This window comes from Drosophila obscura, unplaced genomic scaffold (assembly GCF_018151105.1).
Source record: "Drosophila obscura isolate BZ-5 IFL unplaced genomic scaffold, ASM1815110v1 contig_75, whole genome shotgun sequence".
NCBI classification, from domain to species: Eukaryota; Metazoa; Arthropoda; class Insecta; order Diptera; family Drosophilidae; genus Drosophila; species Drosophila obscura.
This window is the reverse complement of record NW_024542867.1, coordinates 1,303,743-1,322,856: the sequence shown is the minus strand read 5'-3', so window position 1 is coordinate 1,322,856 and position 19,114 is coordinate 1,303,743. Positions and strand designations below refer to the sequence as shown.

Below are 19,114 nucleotides of genomic sequence, written 5' to 3'. Positions count from 1 at the left end.
TGCAAAAGAAGGGGGAAACGTTATACGAATTTCTATACTATTCTTTGATGGAAATAGCAAAGCCAGTGACACTGGATGAAGAAAGTTTGGTAGATTATTTCGTGAAGGGCATACCAGATGTAAAGACAAACAAAATTATGTTAGAAGTATATTTTAAAGTTTGTACTTTGAGTAAGGTAACGATTAAGTATGAAACCCGTGCTGGTGATACTGATAGCCAGAAAGGTTTTAAACCAAAAAGAGAATCAGTACGAAAATGTTTCAAGTGTGGTGATACTTCTCACTTGAGGAAAGATTGCAAGAAAAGGGATTTCAATTGTTACCGTTGTAGTCAGGCAGGACATCGGGCATCAGAATGCAAAGTAGAGTTGGTTGTAAAGGATGAGAAAGGTGCCAACACTGTTCATGAGGGAAAGACAGGAGCAAAGTCGAAAATTGGGTTTACAGCGTCCGGTCTCGAACTCAAGAATGTTGTGCATCCTGTGGTCATCTTTAAAGGCCTAGTAGACACTGGAGCTGATCTCTGTCTGATGCGTCGACGTGTTTTCCTGAAACTGGGTAATGAGATACTGACAGGAAAAGGAAAACGTTTGACAGGAATAGGAGAAGCCTGGTACTGACTATTGGGAGCTTTATTATACCAGTGAACATTGACGGAATCCAAATGAAAGTCGAATTCCACGTAGTACCTGACGAGGACATGGGTTTTGACGCAATTCTAGGCAGAATGATTTTGGATATAGTCGATATGAAGGTAACTAAAGGGGGAACTGAGTTCATGCTCAAAAATCAATCGAAGAGCCAGAATAAATACCCGATGATGGAGAATAGTTCATGTGGCGACTTACCGTTTGAGTTTAAGAGCATGTGTGTAGGGCAAGAAGGAGTAGTCTCTCAGATGGATTTATCTAATTTATGCCAATTGCAGCAGATCGAAGTGAACAGTTTGATAGAGCCCATTCGCAACCATAACACACCTGGGGAGATGGGAATTATTTTGAGAGATGAGATCCCAGGGTTGAAAGGTACACGAACGGTAGACGAACCAGTAAAAGAAGGGCTAGTCGAGGAAATCATAGCACCGAGTCAAGATAATGAGAAAGGGAAGGATCAGAATCGTGAGCTAGTAGTGGTGCCGTCGGTAATGGAAAAGAAGATTAATTCGAAAATGCATAGTCAGGGACATTTTTCAGCCAAGAAGACGATAGATCTGATTAGTGAAAAATGTGACAGGTTCCTTTTTGTGAATGCAAAGGCAGGGAAAAGGAAAGGTTTTCGGACCTCTATAGACGAAGAAGGGCAAAAGTATCATAGTGAAGATTGAGAAAACATTGGGAAAATGCTAGAGGAAAATAAAAGAGCTTTTGACTTGAAACGTAAGAAAGAAAAGGAGTATAAAGTGAACGATTTTGTTGCAATTAAGAGAACCCAATATGGAGGGGGCCTAAAGCTTTAAGGAAAATACTTAGGACCGTATAAAGTGGTTGCTGCCAAGGAACACGGGCGCTATGAAGTAGAGAGAGTTGGAGATACGGAGGGTCCTTTTAGAACGTCGACGGTGTCCGAGTACTAAGCCATGGCCAGGTCCATTCGAGGTGAAGTCGGGGGGGGGGGGGGGGGGGGGGGACGGGAGGGGGGGGAAAAAAAAAAGGGGGGAGGGAAAAGGGGGGGGAAATAAAAGGGAACCCTTTGTTCCCCGGGGGATAACCATGAATCGAAAACCTTCCTAATCGTCGTGGTGAGCAAGGCGTTCATATCGTGTCGTTGAGAAAAGAAGTTAAAAAAAAGTTGTTCACATGAAGTAATTTTACGAGAACTAATTTAAGCACCAATTGCATCACGTTTAAAACCTATCCTAAATTACATTAAATAAACACTGGAATATTATAATTTTCCTACATATATTTGCAAAGATTGCATCAACTTCATCAGATAATTGTGCCTTTAATTTTATCATGGGAATTGACTCATTTATAGTGTCAATAAACATTGTTAACTGCCTAACTGAGTCCACATTACATTTTTTAGCCCAAGAAGGCGGTTCAATTGATCGGAAAATATTTTCCTTTTATTTTCATACCGCTTGGTTAACAATTCCCAAACGGTCACATAATTTTCCCCTGAACCTAACAATAAGTGAGAAACTACATTTCTCGCTTCTCCCTTAAGTGAAATCTTAAGGTAATCAAATTTTAAGGTAGAACTTAGAACCTCTCTTATATGAATATGTTCGGTAAATAACTCATAAAACAGGCCCCAATCTTTGGAATCGCCAAATTTTTTGGAAGTGTTGGCAAATCATCAATTTTTTATTTGTAACTTCTCCCATTTTTGGCACGTTATCCTTAAGTTTTTTCTTCATAATTTTAGTTACAGTTAACACGTCAAATTCTAATTCATTTAAAACATTATCATACATATCAATAGATTCAATCATTTCGTCTTCTTTTATACCAACTACCTTTCTCCAATAAAACATTAATTTTTCTATCCTGAATTTCAAATTTTCCTTATTGCCTCCATCTATAGCATTAAAAGTTTCGTCTAAATTCTTTTTTAACTGCTCTATTGATTTTGAAAATGTTCTAACAGTTTTCGTACCATCCATATCGGAACCAGAAATCTTTTGCTTCTGCTCAGAACATGAAGCTTTCTGTTCTTGTTCCATATCGAAACTTTCACTCATCTGATTCTGCCTATCCACTGTACTTTGAATTCTTCCTATTTTGCCCATCATAGCTGCATAGTGGTTTTTCTTAAAATAGCAGTAATCGACTACACCAATTTTTAAGAGCATAAAGTTGTTATTTATGCATTCTGCTGTCAACAATTTAACTTCTTTAACCTGCTCACTACTTAAAGTTTTAAATTCTTCTAATACCCTTTGTAGAATTTCCGAAACGAAAGTGCAAGTTAATACGGATGCCTTTACTTAGGCTTAAGACCCTGGGATTAGTGGGACGGACCAGAGCTGAGCCGGCGATATAATTCGATCAAAAGAGTGAACCGTGCGGAACGATGTCAATTTTACGAGTGGTTTATTTCCACGCATAGCTTTTCGGCTGCGGGCGTTTTAACATGTTGCTAATATTAATTTACTGTGGCGGCACTTCTTAGGCTACAATTGTGATACTTCATACTTTTTAGGCTACAACTATTATTTTCGGCTACCCTATGGTGTAGCGACATTCCGGCCGCCTTGAACGACCGCACGTCGGGCTTCAACCCATCGGCCAGCTTATGGATTGGGCGTCTAATAACGCCACCTCCTGTCCGCACCTCGGGCGCCCTGACCTTGGCGTCCGCTCCCTAACGACACTGGTGATCCTGCCGGTGATCCACCGCTGCGGTGGCGTATGGTCGTCGTGGACCACCACCATGGCGCTGACCTCGATGTTGGCCTCTGGGGTTTGCCAGGTTGTGGACGTAGTCTTTCGACCAAGCCTGCCAGAACCGCCGTTTGAGCTCGGAGAGCAGTTGCCACCTCCTGGTAAAGGTGGTACCGCTGCTCCGTTTGTCTGGCTCGCATCCTTGCAGCAGCGAGCGAAGGGGCTGTCCGATCAAGAAGTAGCCTGGCGTAAGCACCTCTCCGTCGTTTGGATCCGTGCTGGCTGGAGTGAGCGGCATGGAGTTCATGATGGCCTCTGCCTCGGCCAACACGGTCCTCACCTCGCTCTCCATGAGCGCGGCGTCCGCGATCTGCCGCACGATCAGGAGCTTCGCTGACTTGACGGCCGCCTCCCATAAGCCGCCGAAGTGCGGTGCTCGCGGGGGGATGAACCTCCACTCCATCCCTTGCTCCGCCGCGAACATCCTCAGGCTGGACTGCTGCTCCTCGAACGCTTCCTGAAGCCTCCACAGCTCGTTCCGTGCTTCGACGAAATTTGTCCCGTTGTCGGAATACATCCTTAGCAGAACGCCACGTCTTGCGATGAAGCTTTTGAAAGACAAAAGAAAACAATTAGTCGACAGGCCTGAGACAAGCTCTATATGGACGTCCTTTGAAGCGAAACACAAAAATACCGCGATGTACATTTTAAGCGGCTGTCGACCTCGAATCCGAAGCGAGACGTTGATGGGACCACAAAAGTCCACCCCGCATATCAGGAACGGACGACCCTCCCTAAACCTGTCTGCTGGAAGATTCCCCATAATCTGACCCATCAATTTAGGTTTGTACCGAAAACAGCGGATGCATCTCCTCACTATGCGAGTGCATTCTCGACGTGCATTCATTAGCCAAATCTCTTGTCTCAGCAAACTTACTAGTGTCTTTGCATTGGCGTGACAATTCTTCAAATGCAGATTCCTTAACAGTTCGACTACGTGACTCTTGGCGGGAAGTAGAACCGGGAACTTAGTCTCAATATGCACTGGATCATGCAACAGCCTTCCTCCAACCCTGAAAAGTGAAAACGATCGCCCATCCTCTGATCTTTTTTGGATAAAAGGCTGTAGCGTATTACCTTTCGTCAGCTTCTTAAACTCTTCAGAGAAGACGCTTGGGACGATAAGGGACGATTGCTGCAACTCCTTTGCAGTTAGCTCCCTGGAACGTTCCTTGTTCTTGCCGATATTAGCAAACCGGTATACCTAAGCAAAAACTCGAATTAATTTGGGGTACGACGGAAACCGAGAAAAGATTCTATTTTAAAACGAGTCCTCAACGCCAATTAGAACTTGGGCGAATTTTTTCGCCTCGGAGTTCTTCACATCATCTGGGATGTTAAAATGCGGATTCTCTGGCCAACACTGCTCAGGCTCACATACAAATTTCGGACCTTCTAGCCAAATAGACTCAAGAAGCTCAGGCATTTCGCATCCGCGAGACGCCAAGTCCGCTGGATTCGACTGCGAAGGGACATGACGCCACGTAATGCCCTGACACAGCTCTTGAATCATGGCTACTCTATTCGAAACGAATACCGCAAGTGACGAACGTGGGGTTTTAATCCAATGTAGCGCTATTTCTGAGTCCGTCCAGAAAAATACGCTCTCGATTCGACAATTTCCCAAACCTGCTTTACGTAGGACGAAAATTGTGCCAATAAAGCTTCGGCGCACAATTCGAGCTTCGGGATGGTCTTTGTCTTCCGCGGAGCTACTCTTGCTTTTCCAGCGATCAATCGAACGTACAGTTGACCTTCGAAAAACGCTCGAACATAAATGCAGCACCCATACGCGTGACTAAACTTTTCCGCGAAGCCATGCACATGAATTGACGAGCACCCACTAGCCATAACATACCGAGGCACGGTTATTTGGTCAAGACCACACAAATTTGGCTTTAGTCTCTCTCAGCTTGTATGCAGTGACATTGGGATGGCTGAAGCTCCCACAGCTGCTGGAGGAACATTTTCGCTGTTATGCTGATTGGACTCAGTAGCCCCAGCGGATCAAATATTCGAACACTTATTGACAAAATGGTGTGCTTAGTCGGATTCAAGTTTGTGAAGCTATCTTCCAAGTGATACCGGAACGTATCTGTTCTTGGACTCCACCTCATCCCCAATGTTTTGGTCGAATCGGCATCATTGAATGATAGGGATTTCTCCTCATTGTTTCCATCCATTAGTTCTGGAAAACGAAAACCATTTCGAAAGCTGAAACCCTCCGGAGCCAAGAATCTCAGACACCTGATCGCAAATCGACTTCAGCGTGTCTATGTCATCGGCTCCTGTCAGCATATCGTCACATAAAAATCACTGCAGATCACCTCAGGAACCATCTTGTGGGTGTCTCTGTGGCGAACACCGAGCTCGTGCAAGCAACGAATGGCAAGGAAAGGTGCTGCGGGCGTACCATAGGTAACTGTATTCAACCGAAATACTTGCAACTGATAGGTGGGATGTTCTCGCCACACGATGAGTTGGAAATTCCGTTCCTTTTCGGCCACATCCACTTGCCTACACATTTTCGAAACGTCTGCCGTTAAAACATAACGATTCACCCGAAATCAAACGAGTGATAAAAATAGTTCGCTCTGAATAGTAGGTCCCACCATAAGTAAATCATTTAATGACCGCCCTGTTGTGGTCTTGCTCGACGCGTCAAAAACGACTCGAAGCTTGGTGGAACTGCTATCAGGCCTCAGGACGCACTGGTGTGGTGTAAAATAATGTGGTCCTGTCGGAATCGCGTTATCTGTCGAAGACATATGGCCGAGCTCGATATATTCTTTCATACAATTGAGATACATGTCTCTCAGCTCACTCTCTCTTAAAGTTCAGCATATCTACCCTTTGAGGTCGATGGAACGCTGGAACGCCAACTCCACATTCGCAGGAATTTTCCACTGCTTAATGAGCACTTCTATCAGGCTGCTGATTGGTAATGCTGCTAAGAACCCAGAAATCTGCTACAAGACTATGGTTATTTAACCTGGAGTATATTGTCGTCGATACTTCACTCCTCGACACCAAGCTTGACTTTCCAACAGAGGTCACTGTCAAGCAGCGGTTGACCCATGGCAACATCAGCGATTGCGCGAGACTTTCTGTCATAAATGTAGGAATCGGGATAGGGGCGGCAGTGCAGAGAGCGACTCGAAGTGGCCGCCAGTATTGAGCAACGCCCTACACACACTACACATTAAGTTACACACACGACATATTCAATACACATAATCATAAGCCAATTCCCATAATATTAAATAAAGTTACAAGAACTACCACTATTATAAAACTAACGTCGTCTTGGGCTTTAATCCACATCAGTGTAAAAACCCTGGGCCACACATAAAATTGACCTGTGAACCCGAATCCAACAACACTCTTGCTAAGTGAACTTGGCCAAACTTGTCCCGAACTCTTACCACTTCTGTGGCAAGAGGGTGTGATGCCTCTGTGAACAAACTCTGCACTTAGAGGATGTGCATTGAGATACCCTATGTCCGGATTAGAGGAAATTAATGCATAATTGCTTGCCTTTTGCGAACTCGAAGCGCTCCAGGACGGATATTGCCCCAACTCCGATCGAATGGTTGGCGCCGCAATATGCGCACATGGGGTCGATCGACTTTTCGGACTTCGCGCAAGAAAATTAAGATCTGCTGGTTTTCTTGCTGGTCGAAGGCATGTCAAACTTTGGTTTGCCTCTCGCTTTGGATGACTCCTCTGCTGAAAGGTGTTGGTACCGCCGGTTCAAGATTTTTGCACAAGCTATTAAGATGTTCCTCATACTTTGTTTTAGTATATGGGTCAACCTTGGATAACACCAGATGTATTATCATGGCGTTAACCTCTCGCAACCTCTCGCTCGTCTCCTAACGATAAAAGCGACTCTAGAATGGCTGACACTGTATCTATAATTGATCGCAATGAAGACGCTGAAGGGTTGGTTACGGCAGGAACGTCAACTAACTGGGCAAGTGTCTCAAAGAATATTAAACACTTGTTATCGTTCACCCTCCTAAAACTTTCTAACGCCTTTTGATAGTTTGCATCTTACATTTGAAACGCCTTTACGGTTCCCAAGGCTTCATCGGACAAGCATGATATGAGATGGTTGAACTTCTCTATATTGGACAACGACGGGTCGAAATCTACCAAAACTTTCAAAAAAACTAATAAACTGTTTATAATTCGCATGCTTGCCGCTGAACTTCGGCAACTTCAATTTTGGCAAATTGGAGTGATGGTGTTTAGGTGCTGAATTTACGTGTGGTTGAGGGGCTCAACCGTCGTTGTCCAATATAGAGAAGTTCAACCATCTCATATCATGCTTGTCCGATGAAGCCTGTTGGTCGCTGCCGACATGTACAGAGCCTTTGTTATCACACACGTTTCTTCTAACGCCGCTCTATCCGAATTATCTGGGTCTAGTACATCGATCTCAGACTGCAGGGCCATTGATTTGTTAATATAGGAGCTCAATATTTCCAAACGACATTGGATTTGTAATGGATACAGCGAAATTGAACCCTCCTCAAATGCTATCCTCATTCGATTTACAGTATGTCAACTAATTGTTTGCAAAATGAAATAAGTCAGACAATTTCAACTTTAGCGTTAAAAATATAAATACAGGCATTATTTGGGAAAATTTTGTTAATTAATTATGGTATATATATGAATAACCTATAGGTATGACAAAAAAACATTACGAAATTCCAAGCAAAACCTAAAAGAAATGAAGAAAACCAAAAAACGGCATTTTTGACGCTGTCAATAAATTCTTTGCAAAATGCAAACACTGCTCAAAAGAGTACCAAAAGAAAACTAACGGGACCGAAAGCTCGAAAACGACCGATCGCATGCTCTTTTCTAGTCTTCCTTGCCTTCATTCGTTCTAAAAATTTTGTCGTTTTGTTACATTAAGGATTTTTGAAATGCCTGGAAAACGCACTGACGATAATTTAGTTCAGTTGATTTATTTTCATTTTTCAAAAGGAAAAACAGCAAAAGAATTAGCTGAAACGTTTGATATTAAACTCAGAACAGTTTATTATATCATAAACCGCGCGGAAAAAGAAAACAGGCTTGAATTGCACACTTCTAAAGGCAGTCCATCAAAGCTTTCTCGGCGGGACTGTGCAAAGGTTTTGAAAACTATTGAAAATAAACCGCAAGCAAGTCTGAGAGAATTAGCGAATGTCATTAAAACTGACTGCAATAAGACCGTATGCCATGAGACAGTAAGAAAATTACTAAATAAGAAATAAATAAATAAGAAGCCATTGCTGTCCGTTGTTAATATCGAAAGGCGCTTGAATTTCGCTATTTTTGATGTTAACAATTCGCCAGAGTACTGGAATGACGTGATTTTTTGTGACGAGAGCAAGATAATGCTATACTATAATGAGGGACCAGGCAAAGTTTGGCGAAAGCCAAATACAGCCCTACAGGCCAAAAACATTGTGCCAACCGTCAAGTTCGGCAAGCTCTCAGTGATGGTGTGGGGATGCATATCATCCAAAGGCGTTGGAGAGCTGCGCATTTTTAATGACATAATGACGAAGGAGTTTTATTTGGATATTCTAAGAAACGAATTGACAAGAAGTGCCCAAAAGTTTGGCTTCGTTGATCCAGGAAACAGCAGCAAACTCAAATACAAGCTATACCAAGACAACGACCCGAAGCACAAATCGTTTCTATGTCGCACCTGGGTGCTTTACAATTGCAGTAAAGTCATTGACACGCCCGCCCAGAGTCCGGATCTCAACCCAATAGAAAATTTGTGGGCATTGCTTAAGAAAAAAGTGGCTAAACGTCGTCCTACTTCCAAGACTGATTTGATAAAGTGCATAAATGAGGAGTGGGCAAAAATACCTGAGTATTACGACATGAATGCTCTAATATCGTCGATGTCGCGTCGCCTCAGGGCAGTAATGGATGCTAATGGCTGGCATACAAAATATTAGCCAAATATATCATTTTATTACAATGATCTCGATTTTTTTTAAATAATGTTTGCATTTTGCAAACAATTAATAGACAGCTGAGATATTCTGTTATTTTTTTGTTTCCATTAATTTGTTATGTTTTTGTTTACATTTTTGATACTTTTGTTTGTTATTTTATTTAAGAATAAATATACGAGACATATTGAAAAGGACTGAACATGAAAACAAGTTCCTTTCCCATGTTATATTACGTTAAAGTTGAAATTGTTTTACTTTTTTTACTTTGCAAACAATTAGTTGACATACTGTATATCTTCGCTTATCTTTTCCAACCTCACATACAATTTTGTGAGCTTCGTGCTTTCACACATTCCGCTCCCAGTTGCCTTCTCTTCACTATGATCTTTAGACATGTTGATTAACTTACTACCAAAGTTGGCTGTCTAACTTATAATTCCTATTGAAGAGATCCGACGAACTTGCTAAGAGAAGGCGACGATAGCCTAATGAAATGCACTGCATTCAGGGAGAACAATGTTCGACAGCGCGCCTAAATTCGGTCAAAAACCCACGTATAAACGTATTAGGTTCGATGCGACAACGAACGAAACAATTCGAACAGACAAAACGCAACAAACGCAACCGAGCTCTGTCATTGCGAGCCAAGCTGGAACCACGTTAGGTTAGGTTAGGTTAACCCAGACGGCCCTCACGGGGCCACGCATAGGCCAATTGGCCCTAGTGTCCGGATGGGGGGCCTCGTTGGGTTTGGCCCTGGCGAGGGTTTGGGGAGCAGCCCGCCCGGGCTCCAGCCGGGGGCGCCAGCCCGGGGGCGGGCGGGGGCCGGGCCCGGCCCGCCGGCCGGAGGGCGGCGGCGGCACCCACGCCGGGGGGGGGTAGTGGCGAGTCCGTTCCCTGGGGGTCGGTGGTGGTGCCACCGCTCGGGCCCCCAACCTGGAGGTTCTAGGGGGGCCAGTCGCGTTTACCCACGCCGCTAGCCAGACCGTCCGCCATCCGTCCACGAGCTGGGGCGCACCGCCGACTGCGAGGCCCCCGCTGCCCGGACGACCCCACGGAACCGCCGGGCCACGACGGTGACACGCAGGACACCGGACGGCCGCCGCTCCGTGGGCTCCTGAGGCGCCGTAGCTATGGACAGCCATGGCGAACCCCACGGAGCCACCGAAGTTGAGTGTGGGGCCCCCTCCGTGGTCCCATAATGAGGTTGTGTTGTCCGCGGGGGGATGTAGTCAGATAGCGCCGCCATGACGGCCCGACCGAGACAGTCCGATGCAGGGGCCGCCTGCGAAAGGGGTGGGGGCAAGTGCGGCAGCGCCACCAGGGCAGGGCCGCGGGCCCAACATGTGCCCCCCCCCTAGACCACAGGACTGCCGGGGGGCCCAGGCTTGGAAGAGGTGGCCCTCACCCCCACCACGGCCCCCACCGAGGGGGGCAGCGTAGGGGGCGGGTAGTAGGGGGCGGACCCACCCCCCGTGCCGGGGGGGGGGCAACCCGTAATAATTATGTTACCGGCGTGCCCCTCACTTTAAGTCACCACCAGGTCCACAGGGGGGCCGGACCCCACCGGGTGCCCCCCCTCACCATGGAAGCGGCCCCACCTGATGCCCCGCCTAGGTATCCGAGGTTGTTGGGGGGGTTGGTCGCTCTAGGGGCCTAAGCGACGTTGAGCCCGGGCTACGAACACCCAGACACTTTATTGGGGGCTCAGGTGGCTACTAGCGACGTGCCGTTTCCCTTTGGTGTAGGCATGCTGGTTGGTTGACATCAGTCTCCCTACACATTCCTGAGTGTGATCCAGCACTTTCTAGTGTTTTGGTAGAAAGGATGTAAGGCTAAATCCTGGGGCCAATGGCTGCACTTTCCTGCCGGAGGAGACAATCCCCCATTGGAGGAGCCGGCGCGCTGGGCGGAGCCATGGGGACGCTTTGGTCACCTGACGGGGGGTCTACCAGGGCTTTGTCCCCAGGGCTAAGCCAGTGGTTCTTAGACGATATGAGACCGTTGGGGAGCACTCCCAGTTACTGGCCTGAGGTAGCGGCACCTGGCATCCTGGGAAGTAGCTCCATTAGTGCGTTAGGCTTCTTCACTGCCCTCAGTCCACTGTCCATCTCTCGCTTCAGCTGACTCTGTTGAGGTTGCTTGTAGGCTCCGGACTAGCCGCTGGGCGCTGATATGGGAGCCCCACGATCTGCCTTCCTCTTGTACCCCTGAGTGGTTTTGTATCCCTTGTACCCCTCGCCGTGGAGGGAGTTGTCTTGGCGCCCGTTCCACCAGAGTGGTTTGGTCCCTTTTCGCTCGAGGGTGGGGGGTCACCTTGCGGCGGGACGTCAGCTCGGGTCACGGCCGGGCGAGCGCTTTGAAGTAACTGTTTTTTAACTTTTCCCAGTTTGTGTTGGGGTCTATAAACAGTTATCTTCGAAGGTTTAATTCGCACTTGAATTGAATGTACTTGTGGCTGAGAAGGATGGCTTCAGGCCCCAGCCAGATACCAGAACCGTATTAGACTAGTACGTTGGACGAGGTGGGACCCGGCCCCCGTGCACGGTTGGGCCCGGGGCCCCACGGGTGGGGCCCACCAGGGGGGGGCCCGGGGGGGGCGGGGGGGGGGGGGCGGGGGGGGGGCGCCAGGGCCGGAGTGAGGGGGGGAGCCACGGGGGGACCGGGTGCGCGGCCCCGGGCGGGGGGGGGGGCGGGGGGGGGGGGGGGGACGGGGGGTACCCACCCCGCCCCCCCCCCAGGGCCGGGGCCTTTCCCCCAGCCCACGGGGGGCCGCCCGCCCCTTGCCATTCCCCCGGTTGACCAGTGTGTTGGCACCCGTTGACCTCGCCTGGGGGGGGGGGGCCCGGGGGGCGGGGGGGGGGGGGGGGGGGCCCAGCCGGGGGGGGGGGCACCGGGGGGGGGGCGGCGGGGCCCCCGCGGGCGGGGCCCGGGGCACACCGGACGGAGCGACAGCACACCGACCGGGTAACCGGCACCGGGGGAGCTGAACCCGGCCACGTTCGATTCGCTACGAAACGGACGTCTGGAGTTGCAATGCGCGCAACGCTAAGCTAAGCGTACGTAACGAACACAAGTTTGGCTCGACGCACTAGGCTCGAACCAAGTTCGAACCAATATGAGCAACGTAATTCTAATGTGCGTAATGCACTTGATTCCCAAATTAAAACAATGTTCGACCCGAAAACGAAGTGGCGAACGATGTTTCAATTTATCCAAAATGTAAGAGCGGATGACCAGCTTTCGCCACGAACGACAAGTTGGGCGACACCAGTTAGAATTTCCACGCACACAAATACCTAAATTAGAACAGCGTTCGACCCGAAAACGAATTGGCGAACGATGTTTCAATTTATTGGCGCAATATAAGAGCGGCTGATCAGCTCTCGTTACAAAGACAAGCTGGACGACACCAGTTAGAGAGTTAGATGACCACAAAGCTGCGGGAGCAAAGTTACGACGAGTGTACTGCACGAACGTGAACATAAGATAACCGTATGCTGTAAGAGCATTAAGAGCGCAACAATTAGCTTACCCATGCAAGGGTCAATGCTTTCTAAGCGAACGCAACGAAATGCGAAATAATACAACCCAAGCTGCGAAACAACTATGGCGTTACACAGTGGGCGCAGTTGTATGGAAGAAGGCGACAAAAATAGTTATACTTTACATACGGGTCTATAATTTTCACACCACGTTATTGAATTACCAGAATACTATTTTGAAAATTTTGGGAGTGGTTATAAGCCCATACGTCCTTCACAAGCCATTTATATATTTAATAAAAAATGTACTAATCCTTAAAATACTACAGGAGAAAAAATAGTTAAAGGTAATTTATTGTTCAAATAAATCAAAAACAGACTCTGTTAGTAAAGTTTTCTTTTTATATGGTAATTTTCTTAATCCACTTATGAGAGGGTCCGAACTAAGAAGCAATCTGCTGATAAGGTCAGTATTTGTTGTGACCCGCGAAATTTTCCTATTATGCTGAAATCTATATCTTTTCAAGTCCTTATTTTTAGCTTCAGCAGCTTCCTCTGACAGTTCTCCGATTGAGACAAATGCTCGATTAATAACTTCAGGACCATGAATTAATATTTTATGCACTGAAGCTGGCAAGAAATACCACGGATATGTTTCCACTAGACCTCTTGCTGTCTCTAGCGTAAAATTTCGAAATTTATCCAAATTAATTTTATAGCCTGAATTTAAAGCCTGCAAAATGGTTGCGCATCTGTCGATTAGTTTTTTATCAAGGCCTATAATACTTGAAACTAAGCTAGAGTTTTTAAAAAAACGACGTGCCGTGATCCTTCGTTTTCGTATCAAAAGATTGTTTTTATCGGTTGGAGATCTAACTTGCCATGATTTTATATTCAAACGATAGGATACATGAAGGAAATACTCATACCGACTTTCGAATTATTTTTGTCAAACTTCTGCGTCCAGTGCTACCGTCGAAACCCCATTTTCCTATCAAGGTGAGGGCATTCACTGAATCATCCTTAATTTCGTTGATAACATCGATCTGAAGCTCCAATATACGTGAAGCTGTATGATCAAGTAAGCTTTGTAAATCAACTTCAGCAAGCGATTCGTTTACTTTGATGTTACTTGGATAACTATATTCTTAAGCATGTCGAACATTATCGTAGCTGGGTAAAAGGTTGTGCAGAAGTTTGGAGTTGACAAAACGTCGAATCAATATATATTGATTTTTTGCTAAATTGGCATCCATCATAAGTGCAACAGCCTCATTAGCATCAGCTTCAGGGAAAGTTTGATTGGCGTCTTGCGATATATTTCGTAAAGCATTTGCAGCCGACTCATCGACCTCAGATATTTTGCCTATTACACTATTCGACAAAATCGAACTTTTTTTTCCTCAAGGATCCAAACCGACTTTTTCTGATAGATATGGAGATTTAAAATTTTTTAAAGAATTATGGTTTTTTTTCTATGGCAGAACTTTTTTTTTAAAAATTTTTGAAGTCTGGTATTTTTTTTATCGCAATTTTGGGATCGCAATCAGGTACCAAATGTACAACCCTTTTTTGTTTGCTTTGTTCCCAATTGGCAGTTGGGCCCGCAACCTTCGAAAAGGTATTTTTTGTTCATTTTTTCCATATTTTAGGTTTGGTTAACGAATTTTATCTCCAAAGTCTCTCCATAGATTTTAATGAGCGATACCTGGAACGACGCCAAATTAATGCACCTATACACAAAATAATAGAGGACACAGGATATAATTTTTTTTCGACTTTTCCTGAGTTTTTAAAGTCAAAATTTCGTAAAAAATACCGCACAAAAATCATCATTTTTGCATTTCAATGCTTTATATTTCCCAGACGGTAAGCAGTAATCACAAAGTGTTTGGGCTTAACTTCTAGCTTAATTATCTTTTCAAAATAGCAAAGTTCTTTACAACCAGACGTAAGATACTAGAGTTATGTGAAAAAAACTAGCGCTACCTCTGAAAAAAGCTTAAAAAATATATACCAGTTTTCAAAAATTCTTTAAAAAAAAGTTCTGCCATAGAAAAAAAAAATCATCAAACCATTTCTAAGCCCCAAATCTTTAAGAAAAAGTTCGTTTTGTTCCTTGAGGAAAAATCGTGTTGACTAGTGTTATCCGTTGCCTCGTTCTTTTAGACGATTCGATGAATTCTGACTTCGGACGACCGCGATTTTTAGCTTCATTCAAATTTTCAGAATTTTTCAATACGTCGAAGCTCTCCACTGTCTCAAGCCAAACCGAATGCCTCTGCAGAACTACCTTCTTCGTACGGTTACAGTTTTGCCACAGCTTGCATATTTTTTTACAAACAGCATTGGCACAAGCTAATAATTTTCCTTGATCTGGAACATATCCTCTAGTTTCCAATTCCAGCTGTATTAAATCTACAACTAATCGAACTTTTTCCGCATTACTGCATTTTTGAGAACACTACGCATCAAAAAAAAAACTGTGCAGGATGTTACATTGAAAAGGAAATCCTATACCAGTTAAAACGAAGAAAGAAATAATGTAAACTATAAATTAAACATATAAATTTGACATTTAAAACACAAATAAAAGATAACAAACACATAAAATAGCAATTACAACAAAAAAACACAAATAACACACACATATACCAGTTGCACTCCAATCGACATATTGTACCAAAAAGGCGGCTAAAGGCAGATAGATTCTAGTTTTATTTTGATCTTAAGATATGCATCTATGATCAAAACAAATATGAATCTGTGAATCGGTGGGGAACACAACTAAAAGCTTAAGAGAAGTTATAACTGGAAATCGAAAAACACTCAGAAAAGACAATTTGGTTATTATACCCGTACTCAAAAAAGAGTTAAGGGGTATATTAGATTTGTGGTAAAAGTGGATGTGTGTAACGCAGAGAAGGAAACGTTTCCGACCCCATAAAGTATATATATTCTTGATCAGCATCAATAGCCGAGTCGATATAGCCATGTCTGTCTGTCCGTCTGTCTGTCTGTCTGTCTGTCTGTCTCGATGAGCGCCTAGATCTCAGAGACTATAAGAGCTAGGGCAACCAAATTTGGTTTCCAGACTCATGTGATATCACACTGCTACAAGTGTATTTCAAAATTTCGCCCCGCCTCCTTCCGCCCCCACAAAGGACGAAAATCTGTGGCAGGCACAATTTTAAAGAAACGATTAAACTAAAAACGCAGTATCGTAGAGATTGCCGAATCTGAATCAGATCGGATCATAATTATAGCCAGAATGAAGAAATTAATTTTCAGTTGCTTCCCCTCCCCCTCCTCCATCAAACGACAACACAACTCATTTTCCTTCTCGCTCGCACACTCTGCCGCGTTCAGTGCGCGAGCAACCCCTAGCGGAGGAGATGTAGAATATGAATGGAACATGTACAATCTACATGTTAGATGTATAATAGACATTTTATATGTAGATGTAGATAGCATATGTAGCAAAAAAATGTAAAATGTAAAATGTATTTTTTTTTTCTAAAATTCTAAAAAATCATAAGCTCAAAAATGTATGTATATACTGACTGAGTACGGGTATAAGTAGAGTCGTGTCCCCAGAAACGACTCACACGTTCCTTCTCGTTTTTGATTTTGTAACGTGCAACGAGACGGCAAAAAAAATACCACGGCGTTTCGATTCAAGAGAGCTGGGCACGCTAAAAACTTTCCGGCTCTAGCTCGTCGGCTTTGGGGGTGGAGTTGTTGCTCCCTTAAATCGGTCCAGTCTCGTCACTTCTGTTATTAATAATATCTCCCGAATTAAGCGTGCTGTGACTTGTTGCTAGAACTTTACGGTAGATTTGTCGAAAAGAATAAAGAAGAGGGAGAGAGGAGAAGAGGAAGTGGAGAAGAGATAGAGAGGAGAAGATGAGGTAGAGAGAAAGAGAGGAGAGAGGAAGTGGAGAAAAGAGAAGGAGAGAAGGAGAGGAAGTGTCGCTGTCGGTTCAGGACAGGATATTAGAAAAGAACAGGTAAGAAGGGACATTAGGAGAAATCGGTGTTGGCCCACTGATGTTACGTGTGAGCTAAACCCGCCCTCCTTTGGCCATCTTCCTGAAAGCGTTCTGCTTCCGATGACCCCTTTGGACCTCTTACTAATACGCGCCAGCTGACATTGAGTTCATTGGGTTTCTTTATCTATTATTCATTTTTGCTCTTAATACAAGTTTAAGCCAACCATGGCGATAATAAAAAATGATATCTTATTCTACGAATATAATGGTAGTGACAATGGTAAGGATAATGGTAACAATTAAGCGATTGTAATGAATTGAATAAGGAACAACGATTGTTTGTATAGTAATTCTTACTGGATCTAGAAATTTTACTGCAAAATATTTTCTTTTCTTAAATTTTCGAAGACATTATTAGGAATGTTTAACTGAATTGAAACTTCAGGGTTTGATCGACTGCACGCGATTCAACTTGGATAAGGAAACGAAAATCTCCTTCGCGGAGGGCAGTCTATTACCAAGGATTTCTGGTCAGAAGTAAGACGGTCTGTTTATTAAGCATCAATATGCCTCAGACCACTACCGGCTTTTACGAAGGACAGCACGGTCATAATGCAACTTAAAGATCGGACTGATCATAACACACCACTCGTTTATTTTTGGGATATTTACTCACTCACATCAAATTTTCCAAAGACGAAAGATCGATCTTCCGACGGATGCTGAAAACAAATATTATTTCCGTAAGGTGTACTGAGAGGTCGTGTCTAATCGTTGGCTGCATTACGCCCCTGAATTTTTCTTCTTCGATAACCTCGTTTTCTCACCACAAAACCTGGGTGGCAGTTTGCTAACACTCATTCAATATGAATTATATCTTCTAAATTTCTTATGCATATACATGTAAGTTAATCTTATATGAGATGGATTTATCGTTGGTGCAATAATGCAAATCTAAACTAAAAAGAAAAAAGAATAATGTATGTGCAACTAAAAGTATGGAAAAAGTGTGAAATAACCGAAAAAGTTTTAACAGTAGAATTTCATTGGAGCTCGTATTCGAGGAAAAAGCAACTGTACATTTTGTTTTTTAATTGAACCGCTATAAAAGCTTAAAATTCTCGATTTATCTAATATTTTAGGCGCGTTTCGGCTACCGCTTGGAAGAAAGGTGATCTCTGCTGCATTTGCGGGCAGGGTATCGCACGAAACAGCAGGATACGGGATTACTACGTCGGTGGAAGAAACAATTCTCTCCTCACAGCAGCTTTCCTATACGGGCGTCGACCCCATCGCGTAGTTGCCACTCCCAATACTGGTCGAAACGATAGCCGCAGGTGGCTCTAGTAGAACATCGCAGAGTCCTTTGCGCCTGCTATTGCTTTTATACGCGCCTTGGCGCGTAGATGAAGGTCGTGCCCTGTTTGGAGAGCGCCTTTATTGATTACGATGCGGTGAGGCGATGGCTCGGGTGCTCCTACTCCAGTTTCTCGCGGCTGCGTCTAGCGGCTTACTTTGCTCGAAAGTGGCGATCGGGGAGAGCGTAGGTGGCGTGGGCCGCTTCCTAGGCTTATCGAAAGACCGTCCGGTCTTCCGAAAGACGTGCACTTCCGCTGGCGAGACCAGTTTTTGGACTTCTTTTCCAGCCACCCTCCAAACGAGCAGATGGATCGGCGAGTCCGCACACTATGGAAAACTGATTTTAATCCCCGTTTGAAGAACTTCTTCAGTCCCACTCACCACAAATACGATGATAATCGAGGAGAATATTATTTTCGCCACAATCTTTCTTTGGTTTGAGGAGGTTTTATTCGCCGATGGCACTTTAATCACTACCCTGCAGTACCAGAAGTGAGCGATGACAAATGTCAACTACGCGTCATTCAAGATTTTTTCTCTGCCGCTGCAACAGACGAGTAGAATATGACGTCGACGTCGCGATCGACGCGTCGGTCTGACAACTTTTTTTTCTTTGTTTCTTTCTGTTACGACTCGTGCCGTAACAGAATTCGCTTTTGCCGTCGGCATCGCCAACGTTGTTAGAATTATGCGGTGAAAAGTGAGACGCAGGTTTTGTTTATTTGGGCAAAATTATTATCAGGTAAGTGCAGTGTTTCATTTAATTAAAAATAGTCTATTGTGCGTTGTAAAAAATGAAGAAATGTGATAGTGCGAAATTAAATTTTTGGACGAAATTTTTCATTTCCAACAACGAAAACAGAAAAAAACCACCCGATTGGTTCTTGCGAGTCTTGAGTCGAACAGGTACATATCTT

General features: G+C 44.6%; 1 protein-coding gene across 1 annotated transcript; it reads right to left on the bottom strand.

Annotated features, from left to right (window-relative positions):
* Positions 1 to 3,309: 3,309 nt before the first annotated feature.
* Positions 3,310 to 3,906, bottom strand: LOC121405169. Its single transcript, XM_041595776.1, has one exon. It carries the CDS (start codon positions 3,904 to 3,906, stop codon positions 3,310 to 3,312), a length of 597 nt encoding a protein of 198 aa, XP_041451710.1.
* Between the last annotated feature and the right edge of the window lie 15,208 nt (positions 3,907 to 19,114).

Coding starts and splice junctions, on each gene's coding strand:
- LOC121405169 (XM_041595776.1), bottom strand. CDS start 3,906: ATGTATTCCGACAACGGGACAAATTTCGTCGAAGCACGGAACGAGCTG.